At 56.7% G+C, this 15,275-nt stretch overlaps 5 protein-coding genes across 6 annotated transcripts; 2 read left to right on the top strand and 3 right to left on the bottom strand.

Moving 5' to 3' along the window:
* Positions 1-1,471: 1,471 nt before the first annotated feature.
* IUM83_16722 (uncharacterized protein) lies at positions 1,472-3,121 on the top strand (the record flags this gene model as incomplete). Of its 2 annotated transcripts, none has more annotated exons than XM_067941627.1 (1): positions 1,472-3,121. In XM_067941627.1, the coding sequence occupies one exon, from the start codon at positions 1,472-1,474 to the stop codon at positions 3,119-3,121; it is 1,650 nt and encodes a 549-aa protein (XP_067783834.1). The 2 variants fall into 2 exon arrangements, with proteins under 2 accessions (XP_067783834.1, XP_067783833.1); XM_067941626.1 differs by having other exon boundaries at positions 1,538-3,121.
* Positions 3,122-5,312: 2,191 nt separating this feature from the next.
* Positions 5,313-9,256, bottom strand: IUM83_16721 (uncharacterized protein; the record flags this gene model as incomplete). Its single annotated transcript, XM_067941625.1, has 9 exons — positions 5,313-5,405; positions 5,475-5,535; positions 5,603-5,646; positions 5,719-5,823; positions 5,897-5,988; positions 6,053-6,164; positions 6,234-7,051; positions 7,151-9,078; positions 9,180-9,256. 9 exons carry the CDS (start codon positions 9,254-9,256, stop codon positions 5,313-5,315), a joined length of 3,330 nt encoding a protein of 1,109 aa, XP_067783832.1.
* Positions 9,257-9,865: 609 nt separating this feature from the next.
* On the bottom strand, positions 9,866-12,161 carry IUM83_16719 (uncharacterized protein; the record flags this gene model as incomplete). Its single annotated transcript, XM_067941623.1, has 7 exons — positions 9,866-9,917; positions 9,988-10,075; positions 10,157-10,353; positions 10,445-10,585; positions 10,654-10,785; positions 10,860-10,913; positions 10,996-12,161. The coding sequence occupies 7 exons, from the start codon at positions 12,159-12,161 to the stop codon at positions 9,866-9,868; spliced, it is 1,830 nt and encodes a 609-aa protein (XP_067783884.1).
* IUM83_16720 (uncharacterized protein) lies at positions 11,539-12,009 on the top strand (the record flags this gene model as incomplete). The annotated part of the gene is made up of 1 exon (XM_067941624.1): positions 11,539-12,009. One exon carries the CDS (start codon positions 11,539-11,541, stop codon positions 12,007-12,009), a length of 471 nt encoding a protein of 156 aa, XP_067783873.1.
* Positions 12,162-13,214: 1,053 nt separating the features above from the next.
* Positions 13,215-14,558, bottom strand: IUM83_16718 (rhodanese domain-containing dual specificity protein phosphatase; the record flags this gene model as incomplete). Its single annotated transcript, XM_067941622.1, has 1 exon — positions 13,215-14,558. The coding sequence occupies one exon, from the start codon at positions 14,556-14,558 to the stop codon at positions 13,215-13,217; it is 1,344 nt and encodes a 447-aa protein (XP_067783885.1).
* Between the last annotated feature and the right edge of the window lie 717 nt (positions 14,559-15,275).

Below are 15,275 nucleotides of genomic sequence, written 5' to 3'. Positions count from 1 at the left end.
TGGTGGCTTGGCTCAGTAGCTGAGGACGACGCAGGTGGGGCGTGGAACCGCCCCAGGAAGACATTCAGGTTGGACGGCATTGCGCCTCAGCAGCAGCACGGGAGGTGTTGGAAGGCAGCTGTGCGGAGCTCGGCGGCTCGGACCCATGATGTGACTGCTGAGGTTGAACAATTTGCGTCGTCACGGGCGCAGGTTCTGCTGGGGGCGTACTGTCCTCAAGTAGTACGACGAAGTGGCGTGAAGTATGAAGGCGTTAGGTTGGCCGCCCGCTGGGAATGTAGCCAATGTCCGTCGATTTGGGGGGGGGGGGGGGGGGGGGGCGAGGGCCCTGCCGGCGTTTCTGACGGCGACGCGACATCAGTACCAAGAGCTGATACTGGCTCGGGCTGGCTTGGTTTCTTTTGTGGAGGACTCCTGGTTGTCTTGCGTTCTTCGACGCCGCGGTGGCGCTGCCGGTAGCCCCGCCCGACCGCGTAGTAGCATGCTTCGATGGCTTCCGTCCAATAGCAGCGGACACGCGTACTGCAACCCGGGCGCTGGGACGCTGAGGCGAGCCAGCGGAAGCAGTAGCCACGTCCTCCTCATCGACCACTATAACGTCTCCAGGGGGGGGGGGGGGGGATGAACCTGACTCGGCTGCGGTTCTGGGATGGACGGAGGCCGCAGGCAGTTTGGATTCGAGGTCGATAGCGCGGTCGCTGTCCGACGTGTCATCGGGCCGCCGTACGCGGCTAGCGGCGCGAGCGAGTGCTGCACGGACTGGGCTTGAGGCAGGCGAGACCATGCTGAAGGCAAATTGGCTTGGTAACTAGTAGAGGTAGCTTGGCGTGAAGAGAATTTCCAAACTGAGTTCCTGGCGCCAACCAACTTGGCGGGATAGGCTAGAGACTACCTATCCGCATTGCAACCGGATGCCTACTCGCATGTGACTTGGTCTGTCTCTTGGTGTTACTCCTTCACGCCGGAAACCTTTTTTTTTGCTACGCCGAAATTCCCATTTTTGGTGGTAGTGGTAATGAAAGCGCTTTCGAAACCTCTCTATTATTGCCAAAATAGCTCCAAAACCCGAGATAGTTCTTGGAGAACTTTAGTTCTCTAAGAACTATTAACAAGACCTGAACTACCGGTCACCCCGTTTCGGGTATATTTTTATCCGATAGGATATCCGGTGTTGAAGTTATAGATATCCGACCGGTCTTGAGAAAGTTCGACACCCGTTGGTAACTTAGGTTCTCGAATTGAAGAAGTCCACGAAGATTCTCTGGGATCTGCACCAAGTAATAACAAATTAATGAAGCTAAATAGTTACCATGGGATGAACCACCCAACGGCTACTAGCCATTGCTCCTTGGTGCAGCCAAGAGTAAAGTATCGCCTCGGACAGAAACCTCCCAGTCATTCCTCAACTCGCTTCGTCGGCCAGACACACAGCAACCAACCCTCCCAACTTCGGCCTCCCACCCTTACAACCATGGTGTACTCCCGCAGCGCTTCCACCCGCGCCTACGTCCAGGCAGTCGCCCTCTGTGCGCTGAGCTTGGCCGCACTGCCCCTCTCAACGGCCCAGGACGGCTCGGCTACCACCGTGTGCGAAGTATCTGACGACCTCAAAACCTATGGCGTCCGTGTCGTCGATGACTCTGGCTGCACCAACGGCGGTCTCGGTTGCTACAACGACCACTGCCGCTACTGCAAGCTCATCGACACGCCCAAGTCGACGCAATTCGAGAGTTGCTCGTCGTTCGGAGCCAACTTCCCGTCCATGGCACCGTTAGTGGTCACCACCGGGCCCTGCGAGATCTCCGAAGGAGACGCAGCGGCCGGCATCGCTGCGGTGGTGGACACGGAGTGCTTGTACGGAGGTCTCGGTTGCTTCAGCGACCACTGCCGTTTCTGCAAGGTGAAGGAGACCTCGGCATCGACGTCCTTCTCGGACTGTGCAGGCTTCAACGCGACTACGCTTGTCACAGTCGCTAGAGCCGCTATCCCGACAGTTCCTACTGATGAACCTGCGGCCACAAGCGATGCCTCCTGCACGCTTGTGGTTTCCGAAGGCGACGCAGCAGTCGGTATTAACATCGTCGGTGATGGTTCATGCAGCGCGGGCGGTGTCGGTTGTATCGACAACGTGTGTCGATTCTGCAAAGTCAGAACCACGGTGCAGTCAGCAGCATTCAAAGATTGTAATAGCTTCGCTGGCGCCACCGCTGTCACGGTAACGGAGGTACCTACCGATTCCCCTACGGATGTGCCTACTGATGCCCCGACAGAGGCTCCTACCGACGCTCCCACCGATGCACCAACTACTGATGCCCTAACTAATGCGGCTACCGATGCACCGACTACCGAAACTCCCACTGAGGCGCCTACCAATGCTCCAACGGAGCCACCATCCTCGGGCAGTACCTGCCAGCAAGTAGCAGCAGAGGGTGACGTCTTGGCCGGCGTTTCTATCGTCACAGACGTGTCCTGTGCCACTGGTGGCATCGGCTGCATCAGCGACGTGTGCCGCTACTGTCGTGCAGTTTACACAAATCAGTCGGCAGCGTTCACGGACTGCGGCATCATTCTCGGCACGGTTGCCACCGACGCCCCAACGGATGCGCCTATCGATGCCCCGACGGATACCCCCACCGTCACCGATGCGCCGACCGATGCCCCCACCGACGCCCCCACCGATCAGCCCGTGTGCACCAAGGTTGTCTCGTCGGGTGATGCATCGGTCGGCATCAACATCATCACGGACACCTCGTGCGTGAACGGAGGAGTCGGCTGCATCGACAACGTGTGCCGCTTCTGCAAGGTGTTGACCACGATCCAGTCGACGGCGTTCGTGAACTGCACGACTTCCACCGGGTACTCGACTAACGTTATCACTACGGCGGATGTGGTTGTCACCGAAGCCCCGACTGCTTCCCCGACCGATGCTCCCACTGATACCCCCACGGACGCGCCAACAGATGCCCCCACGAATGCTCCTACCGATGCTCCTACTGATTCCCCCACGGATGCCCCGACGGATGCGCCTACCGACGCACCAACTGATGCACCAACCGATGCTCCTACGGATGCCCCCACGGACGCGCCAACGGATGCTCCTACCGAGGCTCCGTCTGCGTAGACGTAGACAGTTCCTACCCAGGGATCCAAACATGTAAGCACTTCTAACCTATGGTAGTGTCGCCACGTAGTCAGCGGTAGCAAGCCATATGCATCGAACCAGCTTGGCGAAAGCAAACATGAATTATGTATTTGCCCCAAACTGAATGGCTACTAGAGATCGTTCTGTGTAAGTGAACTCAATATACCTTACTTCCAATTGAGATTATTTGCTCGGGGTACTCAAAACGAATTAGCCACCATGGATGATAGGCTATTTTTTTTTTTCAGTAGCTGGAGAGAGGCAACAGGCAAACAGTGCAAAAGTAACAGGTGATAAATATCACCCAGCGCTTGCGAGAAGCTCCACAAGCAGCAGCAGTCGGCTGGTCTTGACGAATCGTTCAATGGGTCGGATAGCCACAGGCATCCCCACCAGCGCAAGCCTCAAGCCTGGTGTGTGGGTTCCGGTGGCTTAAATCTCTCTATAGTATTAAGCTTTCCACGGGTCCAAGATATCCTGCTCAGCTCGAACATAGTGCATTCAGTAGATTTTAACGCCTCAATATTTACTTGTTCTGCAGAAGAACCCTCGTGAGTACAGGAAGGAGTCACAGTTGCAGTGGAATTAATGAAAGACTGTTAACGACTTCAATTTTGAAGTTGAGCGGCAATTTGGGATCCGGCTACAGCTTCGAGTAGCGTATCTTCTGCATAAATCTGCTTTGTGTGAGAGAGCAGATTGTTAGCAAAACAGAAGTAGGTAATGGTGATGTCGAATGCATCGCTGATTCGGACTGCGACTGGGTCTTCATCTACACTACCGTCATCTACCGCTTTGGATGCTTTCAATTAGCCTTTCGCCTAGTTGGGTAGAAGTTGCAACTTCTAAGGAAGCAAACAATTGCGAACCAGCTCTTGGTGGAATGGCGCAGCACGGCGCATTACCGACTAATAGTGCCGCGTCCGCTCCACGAATTTGGCCAACACTAGAATAGAGGTTTGCTTAGGTTTGCTGCGTTTCTATCGGTTCAAACCACGAAACCGTCTCGAACCTGGTTCATGGGTCATTTTAGTTCAGCAAAAAAACAAACCAAACCAAGTGGTCTAGGCGTGCTGTAAAGGACGCACAAGCTAATCTTGGGTTGAACCGAAAAAGAGCGATCTAGCAACGTGGCCAAGAAGTTCGAGAAACTTTACGAAACTGCTCCGATATATTATGTCGGTAGGATCTCGTCGTATCGCGGCATCCGCTGGTGCAAATGTGGAATTTTTGAGATCTGCTAACATTAACATGCGAGTCGCAAGCTGAGACCGAAAGGAAACCACAAGTATGAAGTCCATCATGTTGCTGCCAGCAGTGGTTGCAGAGAAACCTCCGATCGGGTGTGATCCAGCAGAGCCGTCAGCTTTGAACGCACCTTCGACTCACCATTCCTTGACTCGCACCATACTAACAACCTCTTCAACTTCCCGACTCCCACCTCCGACAACCATGGTGTACTCTCTTCTCGTTTCGACCCGTGTCTGCATCAAGTTCATCGCTCTTGGAGCCATGATCGCGGCGGCTCTGCCTTCGTCCACAGCTCAGCACGAAACTTCCTCCAGCACTTGTTCAAGAGGCGACCAGAGTTTTGGCATTCGAGCCGCCGACGATTCCAGATGCTCCGAGGGCGGGCTGAGCTGCTACAGTGACCACTGCTGCTACTGCAAGATCCTCGACACACCCAAGTCGACGCAGTTCGAAAACTGTACTGCACTCGGCGCAGACATCCCCACCATGGCGCCGCAGGTGGTCTCCACAGGTCCCTGCGAAGCCTCCGAAGGTGACGCAGCAGCTGGTATCGCAGCGCGGACTGCCTGTGTGGTGGTCTTGGTTGCTTCAGCGATCACTGCAGATTTTGCAAACTGGAGGAGACGGAGAAAGCGGCTGCATTCCTGAATTGCACGGACTTCAACGCGACTGATCTAGCGACGGATACTATGCCGACTGTCACAACACCGATCCCAATCGCCACAGCCACGCCTGTGAGCGATGCAATATGTACGCAGGTCGTTGACGCCGCTGCTGGCATTAATATCGTCAGCGACGCCTCGTGCAGCGCGGGTGCTGTCGGCTGCATTGACAGCGTTTGCCGATTCTGTCGTGCATGGACGACGTCGCAGCCAGTGGCTTTTGTAAGCTGCGCTGGACACACGACAACCACCGCCCCCTAAAACGTGGACGGTCCTTCCCATACTGAGGATGAGCTATAGACATCCGTAGCCTTCCATACCTTAGCAATGAAATACTTCATGGCAATTACCTTGCCATAAGCCATGCAAAATGAACTTAAGCATTATGGAGGCGGTTTACCACGCAATAGTTGAAGTACCTTAGCGAAGTTTTCGGCCACGTACATACGCCAACGCGCGGCGGTCGAGTCGTTTAGTTTTCTGGATCGACACGGCGCTTGATGGCGCCGGCTGGTGATTGTAGTCAGCGATTGAGTGATGCATGGACACTGGGTGGCATGATAGCTCTTCCTCGTCATCGCCAATACCAACCTAGAACATACACCAAGAATCAGGATGTCACCAGTATTCAACAAGAAATAACGTTAGTGTCGGAGATCGCACCCATTCGTCGTCCGTGGCGGCCATAAGATGGAGCGAGTAAAGAGCTAAGGCCAATTGAAGCCACTGCACCACCAGCTCAGAACCCAAGAAAACAGCAAGCAGACACTAGGCGACCATGCAAAATCAGTAGTTAGCACTACATAGAGCACAAAAAAGGAAATATCAGGCATATCCATACCTGTGTCGCTAACGATAGGAAGAAAATGGGGCTGCACAAGTTGCTCGTCTTCAAAGCAGAGATGATGAATGAGGTAAGAAGAAGCTCCGCACCTGCACAACCAAGATAGCGTTAGAAAGGAGAATTTAGGAAAAGGGGCAGCACAATAAAGCGTACCGTTCAGATCCAGGAGAAAACTGTGGTGGGATATACCCTCCACCAGAAAGACCAGCGGGAGAATTACACGGAATGTCGTCACCATTGCCGTAGGTCCGTTCGTGCAGAAAAGCTGGACAAGGAAAGCGTACCATAGGCAAACTGGCGCCCAAGGAGGAGCCCATGGAAATACGTATTGTACCAGGAAGGGAAAGCCGTAGAGAAATGCGAAGCAAAATCCGATATGCCGGTGCGTCAGAATTGCACGGAAAGCCACCCGGTGGATACGGATAAACCACGAGGCTGCGTGCAATGAGAGGAGCAGCAACACGCTGAAGACAACTGCAAGTACCGACTCCACATAGGAAAACGAAGTGGCGAGCAACCCCTTGATGTTCAAACGACCAGCGACCCAGACACATCCACGTCGTGTTCCAAGGAAAGCAACCAATCCAGCTGAAGCTGCAGCTGAGCCTCCTTTGCGCAGTCCCTGGCTGATTCGAGCAGATAGCGGGGTGCCTCGGGTGGCCAGATCCTCCAGTATCTTGTCTTGTGCTTCGCTCGCGGAGCCACTAACTGCATCAGCAGTTTTAGAAACCACTTTTTTGTCCTTCTTGCCTCTCGTCGGCTTTTTCTTCTCACCCTTCTCTTTTTTGGACCTCTCCTTTCGATGCTCCTTTGTACCATGCTTCTTTTCCACAAGAGGCGTAGAAATTGGTTCATGCGCGCTAAAAGGCTCGGCCTCAGTTTGCGGGGAGGCTGCACTGCTATCAGCACTAGCTGCAGTTAAGGCGCCAGATCTCCGCTTTGACTTTTTGGATAATGTTGTGGGAAGCTTCTGGGTGGAAACTTGGCACTGCTCGGTGTCATCTTCAGAACTTTCAACATGCGACAATATATCGTCCGATTCGGGTGAGTCTACCACCCTCTCTTGGCACGACTCGCTTTGCTCATTAACTGCATCCTGTGCGTCTTCGGGTCCATCGCTAGATGAAGATGACTCACGCTCGGCACTAGTTGCTGGTTCAGATGATGGCGTTTCAAGAGACGAGTCAACCACTTCAGGAATACTTGTTTCCTCGTCAACGTTCGCATTCTTCACATGATCAGGATTCTCACCTTCCACGCGCTCGATAGCTGGCGACTGAATAGCTGTCGTCTTCGCTACTTCAGCAGGGACCTCGGTGCTCACATCAGTCGGTTTTGCAGCCTTGGGCACAGCAGCTGCAGACTTAGCCGGGGAGGCGGCATGGTCCTTGTCCTTCGCATTTTGTGCGATGGTAGCTTTTTTCTCGGGGATCTTCGAAAACGTCGGGCTATCACTTCTTGATTGGCTTTTCCGAGGCGACTGTAATGCTGCGCTTGGGAGCGGAGCGACATCTTCAGTTAACGACGCCTCCTTGACGATCTCCTTCACCTGCTTTTCGCGATACACTTGGCGACGAGTTGTGCTCGCTCCTTTATCATTTCCTCGGGTGGAATTTCTTCTGGAAGTGGTACTGCGGGTGGCTGGTTTGTTGTCCTCCCTGCGCCTAGGCTTGCTGGCTTCTCGTGAGGTCAGCTTCAAGGGGCTACCATCTGTCTCTAGACCTGGAGGAGGGCCACGAGTAGAGCTCGGCTCGTCAATTTGATTGGTTGCTCCCTTCCTCCAGTTATCGCTTCCAGCAGCACCCACAAAAGCAGTACCTGCAGTTTTATCCGCCGGCTGGTTGCGGCGCTTACCCCTTGGTGCAGAATGATCACGAGTGTTCTCAACCGAAGACAGCGAATTTTCGTAGCCACTCGCGGAAGGCGTCATCTTCCGCCCACGGTCTGTTCGCTTTGGTCTCATAGGCGATCCCGGAGTAAATGCATTGATCGCATCCATACTAAACTCCAGGGCCTTCGCCCGTAAATCCGATCGGCCTTCCGACTTCCTTCTTGCTTCCCGTGTTTTCTTCGGGCTCCTCGGCGTCTTCGATTTCGCTTGGATATCAATTCGCCTCGATGCCGTGGGCTCTCGGTTTTCCCAAGGCGCCGACGGCGAGTCCACCGCACGTCGAATCCGCATTCCGTCCATTTTCATCGAGTGCGTATTGAGCTCCGCCAGCTCCGGGTTCGACACGCCTCGGCCCTCAGGGGTTTGGTCACGCAAGGGGCTGTCTCCGAACACACCCGACGAAAGCCTCAAACTTGACAGCAAGCTCGGTCCGTACTGGTCTTCCCCACTGGAAAAGGCCCTATTATGGTTCGCCCCGCCCGCCGCCACGGGGGACGACGTCGGTGGGCGAAATGGCCCGAACTGCGGAGCAGCCACGCGCTGCTGCCTCATGTCTCCTGCACTGCCCAGCCGCATGTGCGGCTGCATCCCTTCCATGGCACTGGGTTCACTGAGTCCGGGCGGGCCTGCCAGTCCCGGCGGGCGCTGCAGCACACGTCGCGGTTGCGACACCTCCGTGGCCGCCGAGGGCCACGTGCTCATGGAGCCGCCTCCAAAGGGGCTGTCGGGGTCCGCCGCACCCAGATACGACGACAAGTTGGTCGTCCTGGGCGGGTACAGCTGCTGTGCTTCACTGCCATAGGTCGAGGAGGGGGAGGCGGCGGTTAAGCTCCTCCTGCCGTCCCCCTGCATGGAGAAGCTCTTGGCTGCGTCCTGGCCCCTGTCGAACATGGAGGCAGTGGGGGACCTGATGGCTCCCGCCCGTCCAATTGCTGATGCATCGCCCAGAGCAGGCCCAAAGGGCCCTGGGAAGCCAAAGGGGCGGCTGGACGTGGGCGTGGAGCCTCCCGACGCCCGTGGCGTGTGGATCTCCCCGCCCAGATCGGACAGCAGGAAGTTGGTGGGTCTGGGGGACGCCGCGCCGCCCCCAGAGGCGCCGAAGGGCGGCGGCTCTAGCGTCGGCCGCGGCCGCGTGTGCAGATTGCTGAACTCCACGTCGCTCCTCACGTTCGGGGCCCCTGAGGCTGCGGAGACCGGCGCTGCACTTGCCGGAGACGCGGCCGTCGATTGGCTGCTGGCTGCGGCGGCGAAGCGCCCGCCGATGGGGCCGAAACTCGCCTTCAAGCGGCTGCAAGGGGTACAAGAGGTGGCGTTAGGAAAACGGCGATTGCGACGCGAATACGGGGCGGTGGGCGGCGAGAGAGGCATGGATGGAGAGAGGAGACGCACCTCTGCTTGGGCGGCGAGTCGTCCGCGATGCCGTTGGGCAGGAAGTACGCCATGGCCGGCTCGTCGTCGGCGTCCATGGCCGCCCGCGATCCTTGCTCAAACTTGTGGACTGGCTGGCTACACCGTCAAGGAAACCGCTGCGTGTTGCGCGAAGGTGTGTAGGTTGCGCGAAGGTGATTATTGGTGTGGCGCACATCATAGATTAAAGCATGTTGAAGTTGTCTTCAACTTCAATTAATGTTAGGTGGACGCACGGAGGACGCTGCGGAGGTTGTTTCATGCTGTTTATTTTCTGATAGATTTATGAGTCCTCTCCTCGTTTACAGCGTCCTGCTACCTCCAGCGGCACCGGATCAGGACGTGGAATGTGATGGCGACCCAGCCGGGTAGAACGGGAATTGGACTGGGCTCGTTCTTCGTGCTGGCTGGGCCTCGAGTCCTGGAGATGTGGCGGATGGGTTTTTGGGTGGATAGAGGTGGACCGCTGGCAGGAGGCAGGGCGTGTGGGGGGCCGATTACAACACCATACAAATACCCCCGAGGAGAAGACGGTAGCGAGGCGCGGCGAGGCCATCGGCTCGAGCTTGAGCTCAAGCTCGAGACCTGCGCACGTCCCGTGGTTGTTTTTTTGTGCAGGGCAGAAGCCTTTTGTTGACCAGGAGATGGTTCTCACAGCGCGGCGCTCATCAGTTGCCAGGGCAGTTGTCCTGCGAATTTGTGGCGAGGTGCGGAGTCGGGCTAGAAAGAAAGGAGGGCGTAAGCTTGCCGCATTAAAGACCGAGGCTCGAGAAAGATTCCAAGAACGTACCAAACTAAATAGCTTGGCTCGTCTTCAACCTCGGAGTCTTCATCAATGGCCATTCGAGACACTTCCAACTCGAGCTGGTCAATTTCAACTGTAGAGAGCATCAACGGGAACGGTCAGCACATGCGATCAACTACCAGGTGTTTTGCCTCCATATGTGGTGCTCTATTACCTGGAACAACAGGCCGGAAGCCCGCGTGCTGAGAAGATGAGCGCATTTGGCGGCGAATCCGCTCCTGATCAACCGGTGAACATTCAGTGAAGTTGTGCTTCGTGCTGGACACTTCGGTTTCCTGGTCTAGCGAGACTTCCGTTCGACACAGCGGGCAGGACGTGTGATTCCACAGCCATTTGTCCGCACAGCACGCACTGCAAAGGTTGAAAAGGCGATCAGGTAAGAATTGGCTCACTCTCGAGGTTCAGAGCTATTGGCAAAGATAGATAACGACCCGAAACGTACTGGAAGAAGTGCTGACATGGAAGTGTCACAATGTGATCTCCAATACCATACCGAAGCTGGCAAATTGTGCATTCCTTGTTGGTTTCGTTAGCTGTACCCAAAGCGAGCGGGAGCTGGTATCGGACCTCAATAGGCAGACCCCTGGTGAAAGTTCACAGTGATATTAGCAGCAAGCACAATGCAAACATACCCTTGCCAAGTCAACGCACTTTTCTTCGATCATGGGGCTGAAACACTGAAACTCGGGACTGCTGCTGAGGTCGTAATCCCCCACTAATATTTGGCGATACAATTCTTCCTTCGCCAGCTTGCTATCACAGCCTCGCTCGGTCTTCTCCGCACTAATAAAAAGCAACGTAATATTTCGTTAATAAGCAAGCCACAACTTGCTCTGGCTCCGTTGATAGCCACCCACCAGAAAGTTCGATCCATCGATGACAATTGGCTGAGCTCATCGTCACTACTGCTACTGTACAATCGAACAAAAGCATTTATCGTTAGCACATACGGAACATAGAACTTCATCCTCTATCAGTCATTCATTCACTCACCTTGAACCTGGGCTCACGGCTCCATCCCTGGGCTTGACCACAGAGTCATAATGCCATCCAAACTCCTTGCTTTCCAGCAGATCCCCATCAAAGCATCCTTCAATCGAGCGCTTTCTGGCATTGCTCTGCTCCATTTTGCGTTTCCTGATGCAGTCTTGCAGCACGGCACGGGCGCAGTTCACAAGAGGATCCACAGTAGAGAACGATTGCGAACTGAACGACGAGGTCGTCGACGCAGTCGATGCCGCGGAGGGCGACGTTGGCGGGAATGCCGGCTTGCTGCACCTCGAGAAGTTTCCATCAAAGTCAAACAACGCAGGCTCAGTGACAGGGGCCTTCTCCACCTTTTCATACCTCGACGACGTAAAACTCGAGCCTCCACGTGACGAGCTTCGACTCGTCGGCTTCGACTGCTGCAGCGAGAACGCAAATATGCTCGCACCGGCATCCGGGGCTCTCATCTCCGTGTCCTCGTTCACGTCCGGCAAAAACTGCGTACTTCTGGTTGCCACTATTCTCGTGCTAGCTCGACTGTTGGGCAGCATGGATGACGAATTCTTGGTGCTTCTCCTCTCCTTCCTTGCTGCCGGGCGCTTGCTCTTCCCCACCGACCACGAGATCTCCGACGACGCTGCGCGTTTGTCCTCGCGTGACGAGAACATGAACGTCGATGAAGATGATGATGAGGAGGAGGAGGAGGAAGAAGACGCCCCCAGTGAGGCTTTCTTGCTGGGGCCTTCCCTCAGCCCGCGACAGGAGAACGACGACGCCGATGACGACGTCACCGCCTTCTTCTTAGAAGGCACCACCGACGCCCGCGAGCTGCGGGACGTCGACGCCGCCGTAGCGGAGAAGAATTTAGGCGAAGACGACGAGGTTCCCCCCGCGTCGGGGGAGGTGGACCAGGCCAGGGAGGAGGACGTAGTAGAACTGGCCTCCTCCTTGGGGGTGCGCGTGGAGCGCTTCTGCCACCGCACCGCGTTGGAGGGGGACGTGGCGACCGGTTTGCTATGACTACTGCTATTGGGGTGGCCTCCCGCGTCGTAGAGCGAGCCTACATGGCTGCTGGAGGCCGTGCTGCCGCTCTTGCCGTGCGTCCAGCGCCACCAGAGGCCCTCCTTCGACTTGGAGGACGCACGCGTGGCATCGGCAGCCTTGGACTCCATGCGCGCTTGGCTCCTGCGACAGACTGCGCGTCAGTTTTATCCGTATAAATACTGCCCTGCAGGCCTGCGAGCCACGCTGCTCTGCCCACCGACTGCTTCGTCGAGATCGGACGGCCCGAATGCGTGAGAATAACGTTCAGTTCTGCCGTCGGGCGGCCACGGCACAGGACGCCGTTAGGTTAGTGTTTTATACGCGTTTAGTGGTTTATTTGTGTGGAAATCCGGCGACGTGTACGTACGTGGCAGCTCTCGCTTAGAGACGAGTCGGCATCGACGGACGGAGACGGGGGAGTGCGCGGGGGGGAGGGGGCGGAGAGGAAGCGCTAGCTGCGGCCTGCGAGTATTTTTGCGCCTGCTTCTTGGCTTGTGTAGGGGCGGCGGGGGTTAGCCGCCGTTTGGTCCGGTTTGGTCCGGAGAAGGACCAAAAGCGCGGCGCGCAGATCGCAATCGCAAAAAGGGCGTACTCCCCGTTATCATACATACCCCTTGCAGTACTAGAAATTACTTTCCATCGGTTTAGAAAGGGTTATAGTGTAGTTGAATACCAGCCTAAACTGTATTAAGCTATTACCTGTACAAGTCGTGGTTGTACGGAAAGGAAGTCGACTTTGTCGCACGCTGTCTCCACGGTTTCAAGCGGGCACCTCCATTGCGGACTATTCCGGCATACAAAGCGCATGTCAAAGCAGCAGTTGCCGAAAGGATATGAGCAGGGGCCAACACCTGCGCAACGGCTGTCTGTCTGCAAGAGCAACGCCCCAGCGGTCTACCGAGGCCACCCAAGACTCCGAGAGACTTGATGCACCATTACAGCGGGAAAGGGAAGAGGGTTCATGCCGGTGCGGCGCTGGCCCCAGCCAGTCAACATGGCTGCAAGGGATTTGTTGCTGGGTTCACGGCGTCTTCAACTTCTCGACTTCTCAGCCGATCGCAATGCATTGTGTATTTTGATATGGTCCCAACTTTCCTAGCTCGGGCTTCCTAGAATGAATAAAATGGATGTGTCTGTCTGTACCTGGCGACAGTCTCCGCCAGGTGGAAAAAAAAAGTATCTTAGGCCACTCTGGCCAGCTCCCAGGGCTGCCACAGGTTGTTGCTGCTCTTCTTGGGTGCGCGCGGGGGCGACGCCATGGCCACACCAGTGAGCTCGATCTCGTCGTCGCCCGAGTACACGCTGCTGGCCGCGCTCCGGGCCTTGCGCTCGTCGTCCGAGAGGCCGTAGCGCTGCAGCTCGTCGCCGTGGATGAAGATGGGCTCGGCCGCCATGCTCACGTCCGAGATGAAGCTCTCGGCGTTGGAGCCGCCGCGGCTCATCGCCCGTCGACTCGAGCGCGGGCTCTCGAAGGCGCTCGTGCCCACCGACAGCTCGCTCTCCGCCAACGGGCGACGCGCCGACAAGTTGCGCGGCTCGCTGCGGTGCTTCCGCAGCTTCTGCTGGTAGGCGTCAGCTGCGTCCTCCTCTTCCTGTTGACGGCGCCGCTGCCTCTCCTCGATCGACTCCTGCAGGGGCATCGACTTGAACTTGCCGCTCTCCACCTTCTGCTCCATGCTCGACTGGGTCGCCTTCTTCGGCACCTTCGACTGCCTCTCCGGCAGGTAGTCGTTGAAGGCGTCGTAGGCGTCGTACGAGTCGTTCTGGCGGCGACTGCGTTGTCTATGCTGCTGCTGCTGCTGTTGGGTTGCGGTGGGCGTCCTCGTGCTTGACCGCGGGGGCGGCGCCTGCCTCAGTGACGGTCCTTGACTCGGTCTCGGCTGCCTGCTCTGCGGCACATGCATGCTCTGTGTCATGTCCGGGTCCCCCGCCGAGCTGGCCGTCATCCAGCTGTGCGTGCGTGTGTGTGCCGGGCCCCTACTGCCGGCCAGGTTGTGCTCGGAGAAGGCTTCGACCCGGAAGGACTCCCTGATGGAGCTCATGTCGGCGTCGGCCGACACGTCGTCGCCCTCGAGCACAAAGTTGCGCACCACGTCGAAGGCGTAACCCCCGCACGTGGGGCACTTGGGCGTCTTGGAGAAGGCCCAGGACGCCAGCAGGTTGAGGAACGAGCGCAGCGCCTTGACGCGGTAGTTGACCACGGGCGGCGCGCGCGACGCGAAGAGGTGCTTCTTGGGGAAGTCGAAGCGCTGGATCGAGTGCAGGTAGTTGCGGCAGCCCGGGCACTTGTCCGTGGACGTGGCCAGGAACTTGACGAGCTGGTCGCGCAGCTTGAGGAACTCCGAGTAGCGGTGGCCCACCTCCCACGTCTGCCCGCTGGACGTGAAGCGCCCCGCGATGCGGTAGTACGTCACGCCGCGGTGGGTCGCGGCCGAGAGCAGCCACAGACGCAGCTCGCGGCCGTTCGGGTCGGCCTGGTTCATGACCGACATGCTCATGCGCGTGGCCGGCTGGCTCTCCCTCATCGTGGCGGGTCTCTACGCTTCGTAGGCGAGTGACGAACGAGTAAATGCCTCTGCTACTTGCCTTCCTGCTGCCTTGCGCACCTGCACGCGTTTTGTCAACTGCAGGAATTCCGCTAATGTCGGAGATGCGATGAACCGACTCCTGCGCGCGAGAAAGAGAACTATCCGAAAAAAAAACAGAGACGGTCCTGGCAAAATTAATATGTTTGCCTTGTAAAACTAGCTGTCTAACAATTTGGCTCGGGTTCGAGACTTGATATGCTTCGAAACATAATAGTCCACTCGAAATCTAATACAGACACAATCCCGCGGAGCAGATAGACGCGGCGAGCGCGGTCCGAATCATCATCCTGTCCAGAAATCCGCGCCCCGTGCTGGCCGATCCACCGCTAGTGGCGGTCCGCAACGCGACGGCGTCCGCGTCGGCTATAATACATCATGTATAATACTGTAGCCTACAAGTATCGGCAGTGTTACATGTGGGTGCCGCAGTGACGGCCTCACCGAAATGCTGGAGCACGCGCCCCATCAATCCCACGCTGGAATATTGAAATTTTCCGAGTCCACGACCTGACGCGAGCGGATCCCTTCGAGGTGCAATCGGAGACAGTCCACATGGCAACACTGCAACGTTGTCGGCACCACCTGCTCCGCACCCCAGCTGCGGTGCGTTGTTGCGACAGCTTCCAGTGTCCGACGGCCAGGGCTTCAATACAT

This window comes from Phytophthora cinnamomi (genome assembly GCF_018691715.1).
Source record: "Phytophthora cinnamomi strain GKB4 chromosome Unknown Contig95, whole genome shotgun sequence".
NCBI lineage: Eukaryota > Oomycota > Peronosporomycetes > Peronosporales > Peronosporaceae > Phytophthora > Phytophthora cinnamomi.
Note: the sequence above shows the minus strand (reverse complement) of the source record. Positions and strands in the feature narration are given on the sequence as shown.